This window comes from Antechinus flavipes, chromosome 1 (assembly GCF_016432865.1).
Source record: "Antechinus flavipes isolate AdamAnt ecotype Samford, QLD, Australia chromosome 1, AdamAnt_v2, whole genome shotgun sequence".
In the NCBI taxonomy this organism is placed as follows: Eukaryota; Metazoa; Chordata; class Mammalia; order Dasyuromorphia; family Dasyuridae; genus Antechinus; species Antechinus flavipes.
This window is the reverse complement of record NC_067398.1, coordinates 656,243,957-656,260,189: the sequence shown is the minus strand read 5'-3', so window position 1 is coordinate 656,260,189 and position 16,233 is coordinate 656,243,957. Positions and strand designations below refer to the sequence as shown.

The window sequence follows — 16,233 nt, the reverse complement described above, 5'->3', positions numbered from 1 at the left end:
CTTCCAAGCAGCCTTTTCAGAGGCTTCAGCAGTGGGTGATACCGTTAGCCCCTATACTGGGCACCTTCAGTCCACCTCTCTCCGGAAGATGATCAAGAAGTGATAACTGTCTCATCATCCCTTCAACAGATTCATTTTTACTTTTACTTCTTCTTGTTATTATACAGGGAAAATAGAATGTTTTCATCTATTTGCCTGAAGATAAAATGACATCCCCACCTACCAGTTCTTGCTCTCCAAGCCTTCAGTCTTTTGAAAGATGCATCTTGCAAAAAGGCACCTTCACTCAGGATACTAGCAGATTTTCCTGAAGCATTAGGGACCAAAAGTGCCATCAGCATTTGGGAACAGATAATTTTTCTAGGGATTAGGATCCCACAGAACACATGCAGAGAGCTGGAGGTGCTGAGGATTTGTCTTTGGGAAAAAAAAATAGCCCCTCCTCCTGTTCTTCACCTTAGAGAGATGTGCATGAAACTTGACCTCCTTCCAGATAGCATCTCCCCAGCCCAGGTACTGACCTCTCAGTGTGCTGCAAAGGCCCCTCCTTGTTTTGTACCTACTATGAGGGGGATGTTTATTCAGCAAGAACCCACAGGAGCTTTGGCGCAAACTCTAGGGGATTAGTTCACCAAGGTTGCTAGTATAAAAGCTGCCCTTGTTCCCACCTGCTCCTGCAGAGAGGCGTGACCAAGCAGGCCGCCCCTGGGCTGCATTATGTTCTATGATTGCCTCTTCACAGCTCCCTGCCAACGTGAGTAACCCCCCCCCCATCCCCTTGTGGTGAGTTGTATACTCTGCCCGCTGAAGGACCATAACTGGGTATGAATGAATGGAAAGGAAAGAAGGAGGAAAATAGTCTAAACTAGGAGTTTGAGGGTGGGGGACAGTATCCCAGAGTTCTGCTGCCTCCTTGGATTAAGTTTCTATGTTTTCACCTGCAAAATAGATAAACTGGTATCTTGAGTACTCTGATGGGCATATTGTGAGAATCCTTAGCAAATTGAGCTAATATGCTTTACAAATATAAGCAAAGGCAAAGCTTGAAGGCAGGATCTCCCAAATTTCCATCCTAGTCAGGGAAAAATTCCATTTCCATGCTTTTGTTTTCATCCTTGGACAAGGAAGATCTCCCTCTTCTGCCTTTCTGTGATGTCTGTGGAGCAGATGATGTAAAAATTCCTGTTAGCCTAAACAGGAGTAAATAGAATGAGAACTGCTGGGAGCATTCAGAAGGAAGACTGAGAAGACTAGCTATATGACAATCAGTTGAAGATACTAGAAATATTTATTAAATCTTGAAAAGGGAAGACTGATAGAATAGGGACATCATAGCATTATATAAAGAATGGTTGTATGGAAGGAGTAAACTTGTTCTGCTTAGTTCTGGTGGGCATAATTAGGAGGGGAAGTCTTAGAGGAAAGTTGCAGGGCCTTATTTTATCTGTAGAAAAGGAAAGACTTATGATGTCCAAAAAACTTACTTAGACAATTGTTGAATTGTTTAAAAGTAAAAATGACTTCACAGGAGGTAGTGAGTTCAAATGAAAACTGGATGATTTTTTCTCATTCCTTGTAATACAAGCAGATTCTGACTCAGAAATTAGACTAAATGACCTCTAAGGCTTATACTTTCCACCTCTTGGATTCTGAGCTTCTGTTGTTCTTCCTGAGGAAGCTAGCCTGAATCAAAGGACAGGTCAGAGGAAGCTGTGGGCAGAGAGAGGGGAAGCACATCAGAGTTTGAGCCTTGGGCTCTTTGTTTTCTTGCAGAACCAATTCAGTGATTTGCCTTATGAGGGTTTCCTTGCTCTGGTTCTCTCTAGCCTTCCCTCTCGATGCACTTTAAAATACTTCTTCCATACCAGTCACAAGGCCATGCCTGGAGTATTCCTCTGGGAATGAAGCCAGGTGGAAGAGTGAATGGATGGAGTAGACAGGCACTAAGCCTTAGAGCTCCTATACAGACAGCATTCCTCTTAACACAGCCAGTCCATTCCTACAGGATCCAGGAACATATAGCTGACATGGGAGGTGATGCCAACCACATTCAGAAGGATAATTTGTAACAGGAAGTATAGCCCCTACAGGAGTTCTGATACTTCCCAGATCCATACCCAAATATTTCTGAGCCCTTCCTAACACTTTAAAGACTTTCTCAAACTCTAGAACTAAACCTAGATCCCAAGCTTCTTCTCCCTTCCAGTACCCTAGAGACAGGCGTACAGTGTGTCTGATTTGTTTTCTTCCTCCCTACAGAAGGGGCCATGAGGGCAAGTGACACTGTCTCAGAAGCAAGCCCAGGCTCCACAGCCAGCCAATCTGGAGTGCCAACACAGGTGGTCCAACAAGTCCAGGCCACACCACAGGTATGGGGCTCCCAAGGTAAGGGAATTGAGTAGCTGGGTATCAGCACAACAGGTTCTTGGGGCCAAGAGAGGCCATCTCCAGCCAGTAGAGAATTGAGTCTTGAGTATACTCAACTTGAAGATGAGTATAGACCGATGCTCTGTGCCTCTCACTGCTCCCTCCTCCACCCTGCCCTTTAGCTCTGCCCCTTACCATCTGCCAGAGCCATCTGTTTGCCTTCTTTTATCAAGATGCTTTGCTCCATTCTGCTCAGTTCCCTTTCCATCCTCCCCTTCCCTTACCCCACAGTTTGGAGGTCAGGGCCAGTCCCTCTTCACCTAACTGGGCTTTGTTCCAACAGCGATTGCTGGTCCAGGCTAGTGTGCAGACCAAGCCTGGTGCCGTGTCCCCTCTGCAGCTTACCAGCATCCAAGTGCCCCAGCAGGTAAGACCAACCGGCCCCAAGGATAAAGGGAAAGCAATATCATCTTTTCTGAGGCTTCATGGGTCCTACCATTCCTAACCATTAAAACCAAAGCTTCCTCAAGGGGGGACTATGACAGCTCTTTTACTAACTTAGCCCACTATTGCCTGCTCACAAAGTGAGAAATAAACCTTTTCTGGCCTGCTCAGTTCTAGTCTATTTCTAATCAGGGAAGTTAGAGCTGCTGAACCATTGGCTATCCTTCTGGTCAGGTATCTTCATGCGGAAGAATTATATTAGCATATCAGCTGTCCCTGGGAGTCAATATCCCTCTATTTTCTTGTTCCCAAGTTACTAAGTCTTAAAATCTTAAAAGATCATGCTGCCTATGGCTGGAAGAGACCTCAGAGATACACCCTAGGCTCGTGGAAAGAGGTAAAAGTTAGGAGGTACCCAGACCTTTAATCCCCCTTCCCTGCTTACCCCCCTTGTGACTGCTCTTAGGTACTTTCTCATGGTCTTGGTTACTTTTTCTGCAAATGAGGTGATTGGACTAGATGTTCCCTAAGGCTCTAAAAAGCCCTCTGAAAGTTAAGGGAAATCCAGCTGGCTTCCCATTCTTTTTCACTGCCTCTCAAATGCAGAGGTTAGGATTCTTATGACTCTTGGATTTAGAGGCCAAGGGCTCCTTATTGCACATCTGCAGAAAAGAAATTAGCTCTTCTACCCCTGGAATTAAAGCAAGTAGAGCAGGAATGAGGGAGAAGGAGGGGACTCCTCCCCTAGCCTCAGGAACTAGGGAAAGAAGGCAGATTCCTTGCCTCAGTTCTCCTTTTCAGACTTCCATTGTAGAGAAACCTTTAGAGTTTCCTGCTCCAATAGCCTTTGGCTGGAAAATATAGATTAATGGAGCAAATCCATACCTCCCACCTAACATGGTGAGCTACTAAAAGTGAATCCTAGTGCCAAGAAGCATTTCTGGCTGCCTGGCAAGCATACTGGAAATAGACTCCAAGAAGCATGAACCCCAGTAGGGTTGGGATCTTAGCGCTGCCATTTACCAGCTTTGTGACCTTAGCCTAGTCATTACCTCACCAAGCCTGGGTTTCTCATCTGCACAATTATGGAGTTGGATTAAATAGTGTCAAGATCCCTCTAACTCTAACGGACTTTGACTCTTAAAGGCCAGCCCCTAGGAATCTCTGGGATTGGGTCATATTCTCTGCACCACCTTTTCCTAATTACAAACATTCCCCACACAGCGATTGGTGGTGCAGAGCACAGCTCAGGCCAACAAAGGGGGCCCAGCCTCATTAGCTGTCCATAGTGTCCAACAAGTGCACTCTCCCCCAGAGGTAAGTGGCAGCTCCCAGTCCAGTGGGCTTTCCCTCCCTCCCACCCATTTTTGTTCTTTTTCTCTCTTTAAACTGTTTCTCTGCCCTTCTCCCTTACCTTGCCTCTAGTTCTCAAATCCTGGCTTCTGTAGGTGACATTTAATGAGGTCAGGGTGGCCTCTAGTCAAGGTTAGCAGCAAAGGATTTTTGTCAGGGAACAGAGAACATCCTAACCCAGACTGAGCTTCGGCAGAGTCTGGGCTTAGGGCCTGGGCTTTAAAGCTCAGGGAATAGAGAACACAGCAGCTTATAAGGCTGGATGTTGCAATCTCCTCTTTCCTGGGTTACTGGGTATGACACCTCACTCCCAATCTGTTCTCCGAACCCCTCTGTGGATGCCTTCACCTCAGAGATGAAAGCAAGTTTTCATGCCTTCCTCACTCCAAAATCTTTATGGAGATTCTCCAGTCTTGTAGTGAGAGGCAGTGAGATATGAGGTTTATAAGCTAAGACACTGAGAGCAAGGGCCACTCCACAATAGGGAGCATCATTCCACAGTCTAGGGATGGATGCCTGTCATTCAGCCCAATTCCTCCCTGCCTACTGGATCCCTCTCAGGCTAGTGCCCATAAAAGAACCAAGTAGTAGTCATTAGTTCCATGGAATATAAGCCTGCAAAGTCAGGGAGAAAACAAGGTCTTTACCCTTTTTGGCTACTCCTCCAATAATATCCTTTCAATCTATCCTAGCGTTTCAGTACCAAGCCAGGGGGTAGTGCATGATTTGGGATCAGGCTGTAGCTGGGACATATTTTTACAGAGGATTCCCAGCCAATGTGGGTACTGAATAAAAGCTCAGGACCTTTGGGCTCATTTGCAAACTTTTTTTTGCAAGAGAAAGAAGTTCTCTTCCGACGGTAATATGTCTAATTTCACCCTAAGCCCTTTAGCTGATACAGAGAGTGGGAATGGGTCCCAGAAAAAAGCCTACTCTGATGCCTGTGCTCAGCCCACCCTGATGTGTGCCTGAGCCTGTCCTTCCCCCACCCTCTTTCTTTCTCTTCCTCTGTGTCTTTGTCTCTCTCTCTCTCTCTCTCTCTTCTCTCTCTCTCTCTCTCTCTCTCTCTCTCTCTCTCTCTCTCTCTCTCTCTCTCTCTCTTCATTCTCTCAACAGCGTTCACCAGGACAGGGGAACAGCTCCACCAGCAAAGCTGGCTCCGTGCAGCAGCTCCAGGTGCACAGTGTCCAGGCCGTCCCTGTCACACAAGAGGTATCTGACAGGGGAGGTGCTCAGAAAGAGCTGTTTCTTGAAACAGTCTGGGATGTGTAACCACCTTAGGGTCTAAGTAGTACTGACTCTGTATAGTACTTGGCCTCCCACGGAGCAGACACCGGATTACAAATCCTCCCTCTGCCTACTTCCAGAGAGACTTTGGACAAGTTCTGGTTTCTGTGGGCCTCAGGTTATCATCTAGAGCTGACTTCTTAGGCCTTTCTGGTTCTTAATCAGATTCAGTGATACCCAAAGCCACACAAAGTTAGGATCGAAGAACCCCAGAAAACTGAGGTCTTAGAATGACCTCCTCAAGAATAAGATTGGAAATCCCAACCCCCATCCCTAGTGAATGCTTTCCACTGCTTCTCATTGCCCCTCAACAGCTGATGCTATTTATTTTATCACAAGATACTGTGATCTGTCCTGGGAATACTCTGCAGTAAATGAGCAAACAGTGGGATAGAAGGCAGACGGTTTTTGTGTCTGGTTCACTGAGGAAGTGGAGAGTTTATCTTTATGGCTTGGCTGGGAATACATGTCGGCCTGGTCTGCCAGGGAGGAACCGATTACTACCTATCTGCATTTCCTTTTTGGCAAAGAATCAGAGACAGTAGGGAAGGATATATGGATCAGTCCAGACTTTGTAGCCCCCTGTAAGAACAAAAGGCGCCCCAGGTTCTGGAACTCCTTGCCGTGCTTGAGGGCTAGGCCCCCTAGCTGCTCTCAGCCTACTCTTAAGTGATAGATAGGGCCTTTAGGAGGGATGTGGCTGCTCCTTCCAATGATTTGGGGTGCTGTGTGTCCCCTCAGAGATCCGTCGTGCAGACCACTCCACAGACACCAAAATCAGGCCCAGTGCAGCAGCTGACAGTTCAAGGGTTGCAGCAGGTCCACGTCGCTCAAGAGGTCTGTGCTCACTGGGTCCCTGGCTCTTCCCCTGCCCTCTTCCCACTCCCCGCCCACATGTGATGGATGGGTAGTTTTCTAGACACTAAGAGAAGCCCTAAGAACCAGTGGGCTCTCCTTGAGGGGGCTGAGCGGGTGGCCTCTAAGGCCCCTGCAGGTGCGATTCCCACCTTTCAGAAGGCAGGCCTCTTAGAAGATATCCCCCCAAAGATAGGGCCAGGGATCACACTGACTTGCCCACTTCCCTGCCAAAGACACTGAAAGCAAAGGTTCTATGCGCTTTCTCGGCCCGTGAGACCTTGGTAGGGCACAGCCCGGGGCGTGGAGGGCACCTGCTAAACTTCGGACCGGCCCCAGAGCAGCAAACACCCTGGCCAGACCCCGCCCAAGCCGCGCTCCGCAGGGTGCCAGCCGGCCGGACCCCTCCACCCCCCACCCCCCGGCTTGGGGCCCCTAAGGCCCCGTGGGAGGGTGCCGTCCCCCGCCCCCGCCCCTCCCGGCCAGCCCCCTCGCCGGGGCTGCGGGTGATGGGCCAGTGTCTCTGTTTGTCCTCCAGTGCTCAGGCAGTCAGTTCCCCGCTAGGAAGGGAGAGCAGCAGGAGCCAGCAACAGAGCCGCCTGTGGTGCGGGCCGAGCCGGGCGAGCGGGCTGGAGAGACGCCCCTGCTGTTAGAGTGCACTAGCGAGACCCCGCAGTTAGGCAGCGGCAGCCCGGAGCCCCGGCTCCATTACCTGCCCGCGGCAGCGGCGGCGGCGGCGGCGGCGGCAGCGGCCGAGCCGGGCTCTGAGCAGTGGGTGGAGCTGGTGCGCGTGCTCCCCCAGCAGCTGCTCCTGCCCCAGCAAAAAGTGGTGATCGAGCCCCTCCCGGGGCTCTCCTCCCGAGCCAGCCCCGACCAGAGAGTCAGGATCCAGAGAGTCCCCCAGGTGCTAGTGTTCGGCACTGCAGCCACAGCCCTGAAAGTAGGTGGGGAGAAGGGGGCGGGGCGGGGCTGACTTCTCCTGCCCAGAGCCTGCCCCGGTGCCCCCAACTTCCCCCTCGATTTAGCCAGGCCCGGACACTAGGCACGTTTGACCCTTGGTCCTGGGACCCACGCCCCTCCCTGTGTCCCACGGCTCCTGGCCCCGCCCTCCTGCTCCCAGGCTCCGCCTTTTACAGATACAAGCCTGCCCCCAGTTTCTTAGGCCCCTCCACTTAGCACGGTCCATGCTCCCCCCATACCTCTCATTCAGTCCCCGTTTTACTGCCAGGGGATTTCTGGCACTGGCATGAGCTTATTCCGAGTAAGAGCAGCAAGCTTCCAGACCTTGAGCAACAGTTCTTAGGCAGGCAGCCAGGCCCCTTGTGGGGGCGCCCCCTGCTCACAGGGAAGCCTCCGGGCTCTCTGTTGGCCAAGAGCCAGAGGGGTTGTAGGTGATGTGAGCTCCTCCAAGAAGAGGCCCGGCCTCCCAGCCTGGAGAAACCCTGGCCTGGACCAGCCTGAAGCCCCAGGGGTCCCTGCCCTGTTCGGTGCTCTGCCGTGCAGCCTGTGCGCCATGGTTCCAGCTCAGATGCTGCACACTGTCTGACCCTGCTGGGAGCGGACACCGGCCTCCCCATAACCCTCAGTCTCTTGCCCCAGGTGCAACAGCTCCAGCAGGTGCCCGTGCAGCATGTGTACCCCAGCCAGGTTCAGTATGTGGAGGGCGGTGATGCCAGCTACACAGCCAGCACCATGTGAGTACCTCAGTGGTCGGTCCCGTAGCCTGCCTCCCGGCTCCCCCGAAGCCATCACAGGCCCTGCCCTTAAGAAGCTGGCTCCCCTGCATCAGAGATGCCAAAATTGGCTGGCAGAAAGTGGGGAGATGCGTAGGGATTGGTTACATGGGAGGAGATTGGGGTGGGAAAGGGCATCTTGGGTGGCAGGGGAGAGGGCGCTGAGACCTGGTGAACGTGGTATTTGTTAGGGGACCCATTAGGAACCTGGCATTGTTAGGAGAGACCCAGCTGCCCAACTCCAAGGGAGTGGGACAGGATCATTTGGAAGTACTGGGCAGTAGAGCTGAAGTCAGGCTCTTGGGAGTCTTGGATGCCATCTTTTTTGAACTGTGAACAGTAGAGAGCTATAGGCTCTTTGTGAGCTGAAAAGGAATGGGATCAGAGCTGGGCTTTAGGAAGATTAATTGTGGCAAGATGGAGAAAGTCTTTTAAGTTGGAAGGTTTCCATCACAGAAGCTATGGCAGTAATCCAGGTGGGGAATGTAGGGCTGTGGAAATGGAGAGAAGGGAAGAAATACAGAGAGGCCTTGGCAATTGATTGGATCTGTGGGAAGGGGGAGAGAAAAAGTTTGGAAGATCCATCCTGAGCCTAGAGTGACATGAATGACGAGCCAGTGGCAGAAGTGGAAAAGTTGTAAGGAATCTTCTCTCGGTTTCTCTTTGTTAGCTTTTTGGTATTATTCTAAGGTGAAAAAATAAGATTCAGCTCAGGCCCCACTTGAATAAAAAACAGAGTATTTTTGCTGGAAGAAGTCCCTGAAAGCTCATTGAGAGGCAGAAGGTGGCCCTAGCTCAAGGGACAGGTTGACCAGTGCACTCATGGCATGTGACACTCCACATCTGGGCTTCTCCCTGATTTGTTTCTGGGATTTCCATAAGCTCTGCCACAGAGATGGCCACCCAGCCCTTCTTCTTGCCTGCTTTCCTTACAGTCGCTCAGGTACCTACCCCTACACAGAGACACCACTATACACCCAGAATGCGGGCACCAGCTACTATGAGTCCCAGGGCACAACTGCGCAGGTCAGCACACCTGCCACCTCACAGGCTGTGGCGAGTAGTGGCTCAGTGCCCATGTATGTGTCGGGTGGCCAGATCGTCACCAACTCTAGTGGCGCAAGCAGCGGAGGGGGCGGCGGGGGCGGCGGGGGCGGCGCCGGCACCTACGTGATCCAGGGCGGCTACATGTTGGGCAGCTCCAGCCAGTCGTACTCTCATACCACCCGTGCCTCACCAGCCACTGTAAGTGCCCCTGTGCCCCCCCTAGACAGAGAAGGGATGGGGAAGATCACTCGGGGCAGAGGCAGGGATAGAGCCTTGGGGATGCAACGCAACCGACTCCTGCCTTCTAGTGACCACCCTGGGAAGTGACTGTCCAGGTGAGGGGTACAGGCCAAAAGGATCAGAAAGGGAGGGGAAAGTCTCAGGGCATTTCATACTACCTGCCTCCTGAGGATAAGCAGGGGGAATAGGGAGACCAAGAAGCCCTAACCCTTGGCACTGCCCCAAGTGGGCCCTAGGTCTACCCTAGTTGCCTTTTTTCCATATGAGGGTAATGAGTGAGGGTCTTACCTAGGTGGGGGCTGGCCCCTGGGTTGGCTCCCTTTCCCCCTCCCCCCCACTTCTCTCCCCCCTAGGTCCAGTGGCTGCTGGATAACTATGAGACGGCAGAGGGTGTGAGCCTCCCCCGCAGCACCCTCTATTGCCACTACCTCCTGCACTGCCAGGAGCAGAAGCTAGAACCTGTCAATGCTGCCTCCTTTGGCAAGCTCATCCGCTCCGTGTTCATGGGCCTCCGCACTCGCCGGCTTGGCACCAGGTATGCCCGCCTAGTGTGCAGAGCCAGACCTGGGACAGATTCACAGGACTGAGCCCCAGCCCCAGTGGAAGGCCCTCCCCCCTTCCCTCCCCTTCCCTCCCCCTTCTCTCCCTCTTCCCTCTCCCCTTCCCTCCCTCTTCCCTCTCCCCTTCCCTCCCCCTTCCCTCCCCCTTCCCTCCCTCTTCTCTCTCCCCTTCCCTCCCCCTTCCCTCCCCCTTCTTTCCCCTTCCCTCCTTCTTTCCTCCCCCTTCCCTCCCCCTTCCTTCCCCCTTCCCTCCCTCTTTCCTCCCCCTTCCCTCCCCTCTTCCCTCTTAGAACTACTCACCAGTTGTTAAAAACAAAGCCTCGGTTTTACAAGTCACGTGAATTTCCTGTCCTCACCCTCAGGTTGCGGGTCCCTTTTTGGCGATATTCTCAGCGACTCCCCCAGAGATTTATTTGGGGCAGCTGCCCCTTAGTGACAACCTTTTGTTAAGCATCCTTAGCTTAGAGCCAGCTCTCACTTTCCCCTCTTTTCTTGCCTGCTCTTTTTTCCAGGGGGAACTCCAAATACCATTACTATGGCCTGCGTATTAAAGCCAACTCTCCACTGCTCCGCCTGATGGAAGACCAGCAGCACATGGCCATGCGAGGCCAGCCCTTCTCCCAGAAACAGAGGTAGGGCTGCTTCAAAGCCCAGCTGGGGGCTCCCCTCCCCCTGGATTCTCTGCTTACTTTTCCTACCTTCCCAGGCTTAAACCAATCCAGAAGATGGAGGGCATGACCAATGGTGTGGCCGTAGGACAGCAGCAGGCAGCAGGCCTGTCTGACATCAGTGCCCAAGTCCAGCAGTACCAGCAGTTCTTGGGTAAGGGCTTGTCTTCATGCCCAGGAGCACTGCCAGCCAGCCCACTTGTGAATCCCCCCCGGGAACCCCTGACCATTAGGATTCCCGAGCCCATCCTGGCTTGGCTTTGCCCTGGTCAGCATGATGTTGGGCAGCTCACAGAATCTCCCCAGGCTTCAGTTTCCTCATCTCTAAAGTGAGAAATTGGCCCAAGAAGATTTCTGAGGTTCCCTCTATGAATGCCCCCTCCTCTGATCTGTCCTGGGTCCTTCCTGGCCCACAGATGCCTCAAGGAGCCTGCCAGAATTCACCGAGCTTGACCTACAGGGCAAGGTGCTACCTGAGGGAGTTGGACCTGAAGACATCAAGGCCTTTCAAGTCCTGTACCGGGAGCACTGTGAGGTATGGGGCCAAGCCCAGAGCAGGGCCCAGAGCATCGCAGCCAGGAGCCAGGGGGGTAGGGCCGTGCTCCTCGCTGCCCCTCACCCGAGGGCTCCTCCGGGGGACATTCCTGCCCTTGTCATCTCTCTCCCCTCATTGCCAGGCCATTGTGGACGTCATGATTAACCTGCAGTTTACCCTTGTGGAGACCCTGTGGAAGACCTTCTGGAGGTACAACCTCAATCAGCCCAGCGAGGCCACCCCCCTGGCTGTGTGAGTATGGCAGGGAGCCCTCTAAGGCCTGCTTAGTGAAGGGCCCCCTTCTTGTCTGTGTGTACATGTGCCCGTGCCTCCGTATCTGCCCCTGATTCTGTGTCCCTGTGTGTGCATCTTTATACAGCCACGATGAAGCAGAGAAGCGGCTGCCCAAGAGCAGCCTGGTGCTCCTCTCCAAGTATGAGCCTGTGCTCAAGTGGACCAAGGACTGTGACAACTTGCTATACCAGGGCCTGGTAGAGATTCTTATCCCCGATGTGCTGCGGCCCATCCCCAGTGAGTAGGGGGTGGCTGGGGGCAGCCAGCCGAGGAGGGGGCGAGCGCTCTGCCCTGCCCTCCAACCCTGCTGCCTGTCCTTCCCAGGTGCCTTGACACAAGCAATCCGGAATTTTGCCAAGAGCCTAGAGAGCTGGCTCACCAATGCCATGATGAACATCCCTGAAGAGATGGTTCGGGTGAAGGTGAGGGGGGAGGGAGCTTCCCCAAACACCAAAGCCCTTGTGCAATTAAGTAGGATTTAGAATTAGAGGCTCTGTTGGAGATCATCTAATCCAACCCCTTTATTTTACAAAAGAGAGAACTGAGTCATCAGCAAAGGTCACACAGATAGCAAATAGAATTGTAATTTGAACTCAGGTCCTCTGATTCCCTGACTAGTATTCTTCCAAATGTAGACAGCTACATACGCCAGGCTCAGGAAATTAAGACTTCATCCTAGAAAAAATGGGAAGCTTAGCCTTGTCAGAACTGGGCTGTAGAGAGGTTATTGGCAGCCATGCAGGAAAAATGAGAGGGGGTAGCTGGTCAGGTTATTGCAGTGGTCTAAGGCACAGGGAAGGGGAAGAGGAATATAGTCCATTAAGATTTGTATGGAACCGGAGACTTGGATCCAGACCCACACTTGCTATAATCCCAGTAACTCTGTAATCCCTCTTTCCTTCAGTGAGCTTCAGTTTTTGTTGTTTGGTCACGTCTGGCTCTCTGTGACCCCATTTGGGTTTTTCTTGACTGGTATAGTTGGTCATTTCCTTCTCCAACTCATTTTACAGATGAGGAAACTGAGGCAAACAGTAAAAGTGACTTGCCAGGGCTCACAGCTACTAAGTGTCTGAAGCCAGATTTGAGGTTAGCTAGATCAGTTTTCCTGATTTTCCAAGCCCAGCACTCTATCCACTGTGCCATCCCCTTGCCAGGCTTCAGTTTACTGTGCTATAAAATGAGTGGGTTTCACCAGTCTCAATGCCTCCAGATAATTTAGCACTAAATCCTATGCCCCCCTGAAATCGCCACCTCACTCTGGTCCACAGTTCTCACTTCTAAAAGAAGGCTGGTCTATATGGTCCTGAACGTCCTCTGCAGCTCTGCTATTGGGCTGTTGTAGAGACTGGCTGCAGGTGGGGAGGGGGATCATGGAAACAAGGGCATGAAAGGGCTCTGCCCACAGGTGGCCGCAGCCAGCGCTTTTGCCCAAACACTTCGGCGCTACACGTCCCTCAATCACTTGGCCCAGGCGGCCCGGGCTGTGCTTCAGAACACAGCCCAAATCAGCCAGATGCTCAGCGACCTCAACCGCGTTGACTTTGCTAATGTACAGGTACCAGCGGTGCCTAAGGAGAGCTGGGACTCTCTGGGAAGGGAGGGTCCTGGGTGGCCTTGTCCTGACCTCCTGCCTCGGATTCCAGGGTTTCTGGGGATGGTGTGATGTGGTGTGTGGGGGAAACCCCTGGTGGGAGTGGGCTCAGAGCTTCCTCCCCAGCCACACCTCTCTGACTCTGTGTCTCCAGGAACAGGCCTCATGGGTGTGCCGCTGCGAGGACCGTGTTGTGCAGCGGCTGGAGCAGGACTTCAAGGTGACTCTTCAGCAGCAGAACTCACTGGAGCAGTGGGCAGGCTGGCTGGACGGCGTGGTGAGCCAGGTGCTCAAGCCCTACCAGGGCAGTGCCAGCTTCCCCAAGGCTGCCAAACTCTTCCTTCTCAAGTGGTCTTTCTACAGGTAGGTGGTATCTGATGAATGGGGGTAGGGGGCAGCCTGGCTCAGCCCACCAACCCCAGGCCTGCCTTCTCTTCCTCCAGCTCCATGGTCATTCGGGACCTGACCCTGCGCAGCGCAGCCAGCTTTGGTTCATTCCACCTGATCCGCCTCTTGTATGATGAGTACATGTACTACCTAATTGAGCACCGGGTGGCCCAGGCCAAGGGAGAGACACCCATCGCTGTCATGGGCGAGGTGGGTACAATAGGTAGATTGGGGAAGATTGGGAGGAAGGGAGGAGGGAAAAGAGGAAGCAGCCCACCCACCCTAACTGCTCCCCTGGGCCCACTCTCCCCTGTACAGTTTGCCAACCTGGCCAGTTCCCTGAACCCCCTGGATCCTGACAAAGGTAGGAAGGGCTTCTCCCACCTCAGCTCCTCCTGGGGCTGGTGAGGACCTTTGGATATCTGGGTCCCCACCTCATTTGGGCACCAGATGTGGGGGCAGGGTGGGTAAGGGGCCCGAGCATCCCAGCCCCATTGGCAAGGAGTGGGAGTGGGGAGGAGTTCCTGCCTAGAGCAAGCCCTGAACTCAGATCCCTCCATGAACTCAGATGAGGAGGAAGAAGAAGAGGAGGAGAGTGAAGATGAACTGCCCCAAGAGATCTCTCTCAACTCCAGTGAGTCGACTGCCCTCAGCTCAGAGCCCTTGGAGCCCCCTGCCAAGCTGGCAAGGACGGATGGACGGGGCATCTTCGTGCAGGCCCTGCCCTCAAGCTAAAAGCCCTGGCTGTGTGCTGGGGCTCCCCAGGACTCTGGCCCTCAGAGGGCAGGGCAAGGGCTGTTTCAGGGGCCACCTACCCCATACCCACCTCGGAGCCGTGGGAGTCCCACGAGCCCAGGCTTCCGGCAAAGGAGAAGCTCAGCCTCACCAGCCTTCTGCCCTCCCCCCTCCTCTCCTTCCCCACAAAGACACCAAAGTCCCAGCCAGACTCCAGGCTTCCCTGCAGCCCGCGGGACTTGGTATGTTTCTGCTCTGGCCCTGTCATGGGGCAGGATGCACTCCTAGCTACTGAGGGGGAAGCAGGAGAGCTCCTCAAAGCAGGGAAGGCATTGGCCCTGCACCCCCTCACACCTGCAAACCCACCCCTTCCTGTGGCCTTTGTTAGCCCCTGCGGGGTACGGGGGTGGGTGGCAGCACAATCCCAGGGCAAGAACCACTTGGCTGCACTGGAAGGATTTTTCTTGGGGGGAGGGGGGCAGGGGAGCTGGCTCCTCAATATTGCAAACACTGACACAAAAGACAAAGACGTGCCTTAAGGAACAAACTGAGCGTCCTGGCTGGTGACGGGCTTCCTGGGGCAGTGGGCATGGCCTGGAACCAGAGGGAGAGTGGAGCATCTTCTCTCCCCCTGGCCACCTGCACGGGCCCAGAGCTGTGCCAAGCCTGACTCAAGGGGCTGTGTGCCCAGTAGGGAGTCAGATGGCTCCCTACAGTGGGCATGGTGGTTCCCAGGTTTCCCTCACCTTCTCCTCCTCCTCCTCACCTCCTCTCCTCAACTGATTTCAAGCTCTGGCTTTGCACAGTGGCTTGCCCCCCACCCCCACTCCAGGCTGCCTGGGGCTTAGGGGATGCTGAGCTGCCACCTTGGACACAGGTAGTATGGGTGGGGGGAGGGGTCGTTGCTCTTTTCGAGACCACTTGCTCAAGTGCAGAGGTCCCTTGTCACCACCCAGAATCCTCCCTCCTCCCAGTCCTCCTTGCTTCCCTTCTTGGTTTAAGTGCAATTAAAGCAGTTCCGGGCACTGCTTTAGGTGAGGGCTTGTGGGTCAGGGTCCTGCCCATCAATCTTCTTCCCTGACGCCCCATCCCGCACCCTCTGCCGAGGGAGCAGTGAAGGCCTCCCATCAAGCCTTGGGACAGGCCCTCTCCTTCACAGGCTGTATCTCCACCTCAGTACCCTTCCTCTGCCCCAACCAACCCAGGCCTGGAGCTGTGGCAGGATCCTCTCCCCCCCCCCCCCCAAAAGGGCAGGGGAAGAGACAGCTGATGGGAGGGAATGAGCAGGAGAGGCTTCCCTGTTCCCTCCCAGCTTCCAAAGACCAGTGCTAGACTGACACTGCCCTAAGAGCTGCCAGCCTAACCCAGCTCAGGGAGATAAGGCCAAGGTGCCTCCTCCCAAGTGTGGCCAGCCTCCCCTGGAGCAGGTAGGCAGGCAGGGGGCCTGGGTAGCCCTCACTCATAAAAGATCACCTCCCCCCCACACACACACATACTTTCTCCCCTCCCCCCCAACAGCTGCCCTCTAAGATGCTGGTTTGTCATGGAATCTTCTTAGCTATTCTAGTTTTCCAGAGATCTGTGCTTTTGTAATGTAATGATCTAACCCTCTCTCTAAACCACATAACTATTGTGCGATTTGTGAGCGATATCCACTCAGTCGGTAGCTGTTGGGGTTTTTCCAACCATCATGGCCTTATTCGTTCCAATTTTTTCAGTGTTTTCAACATGTGAGATAGATGTTTATGGCAAAACAAAAAACAAAAAAAAAAAAACCTGACCTTATTGTATAAAAAAAAATCACTATTTTGTGTGCTCCAAGTGCAGCAGCTGAGGGGACTGGCCCCCCCACTCTGCTGGTGGCTGGTGCCACCTTGGGCCTGGGCACCCAGGCCCTCTTCCCCGTGGTGGTGAAAGTGTCAAAGCGTGTGGTAGTCTAGAGAGCCCGAGCTGTTTTCTACCTTTTGTAGTCTTTCTTAAAACACAATAAATTCTGCTGTGTTATTTGGCTACCAGCTGACTCCCCAAGGCCTAGTATCTGTTCCACAGCTTGTCCTGAAGCTTCCTCTGCTTTGGTGCAGGTCAGGGCTCTGGGTTCCTGACTATTCATTTTGTGTCCAACAGAAATGATATCCCC

The 16,233-nt window shown here is 53.4% G+C and overlaps 1 protein-coding gene across 8 annotated transcripts in view; it reads left to right on the top strand.

Moving 5' to 3' along the window:
• RFX1 (regulatory factor X1) overlaps window positions 1–16,111 on the top strand; it is a 35,976-nt gene extending 19,865 nt beyond the window's left edge. For 5 of the 8 annotated variants that reach the window (XM_051971672.1, XM_051971673.1, XM_051971676.1 and 2 more), the window contains exons 3-22: window positions 2,260–2,369; window positions 2,711–2,794; window positions 4,036–4,128; window positions 5,281–5,376; window positions 6,193–6,288; window positions 6,845–7,246; window positions 7,906–8,000; window positions 8,975–9,284; window positions 9,680–9,861; window positions 10,399–10,518; window positions 10,593–10,708; window positions 10,971–11,089; window positions 11,232–11,341; window positions 11,469–11,620; window positions 11,708–11,805; window positions 12,789–12,938; window positions 13,129–13,337; window positions 13,418–13,571; window positions 13,680–13,725; window positions 13,930–16,111. In XM_051971672.1, coding sequence (XP_051827632.1) covers window positions 2,260–2,369; window positions 2,711–2,794; window positions 4,036–4,128; window positions 5,281–5,376; window positions 6,193–6,288; window positions 6,845–7,246; window positions 7,906–8,000; window positions 8,975–9,284; window positions 9,680–9,861; window positions 10,399–10,518; window positions 10,593–10,708; window positions 10,971–11,089; window positions 11,232–11,341; window positions 11,469–11,620; window positions 11,708–11,805; window positions 12,789–12,938; window positions 13,129–13,337; window positions 13,418–13,571; window positions 13,680–13,725; window positions 13,930–14,096 — 2,909 coding nt within the window. In that variant the 3' untranslated portion in view covers window positions 14,097–16,111. The remainder of the gene's footprint in view (window positions 1–2,259; window positions 2,370–2,710; window positions 2,795–4,035; window positions 4,129–5,280; window positions 5,377–6,192; window positions 6,289–6,844; window positions 7,247–7,905; window positions 8,001–8,974; window positions 9,285–9,679; window positions 9,862–10,398; window positions 10,519–10,592; window positions 10,709–10,970; window positions 11,090–11,231; window positions 11,342–11,468; window positions 11,621–11,707; window positions 11,806–12,788; window positions 12,939–13,128; window positions 13,338–13,417; window positions 13,572–13,679; window positions 13,726–13,929) is intronic. The other 3 variants (XM_051971678.1, XM_051971679.1, XM_051971680.1) reach the window with 3 other exon arrangements.
• Window positions 16,112–16,233: the final 122 nt, after the last annotated feature.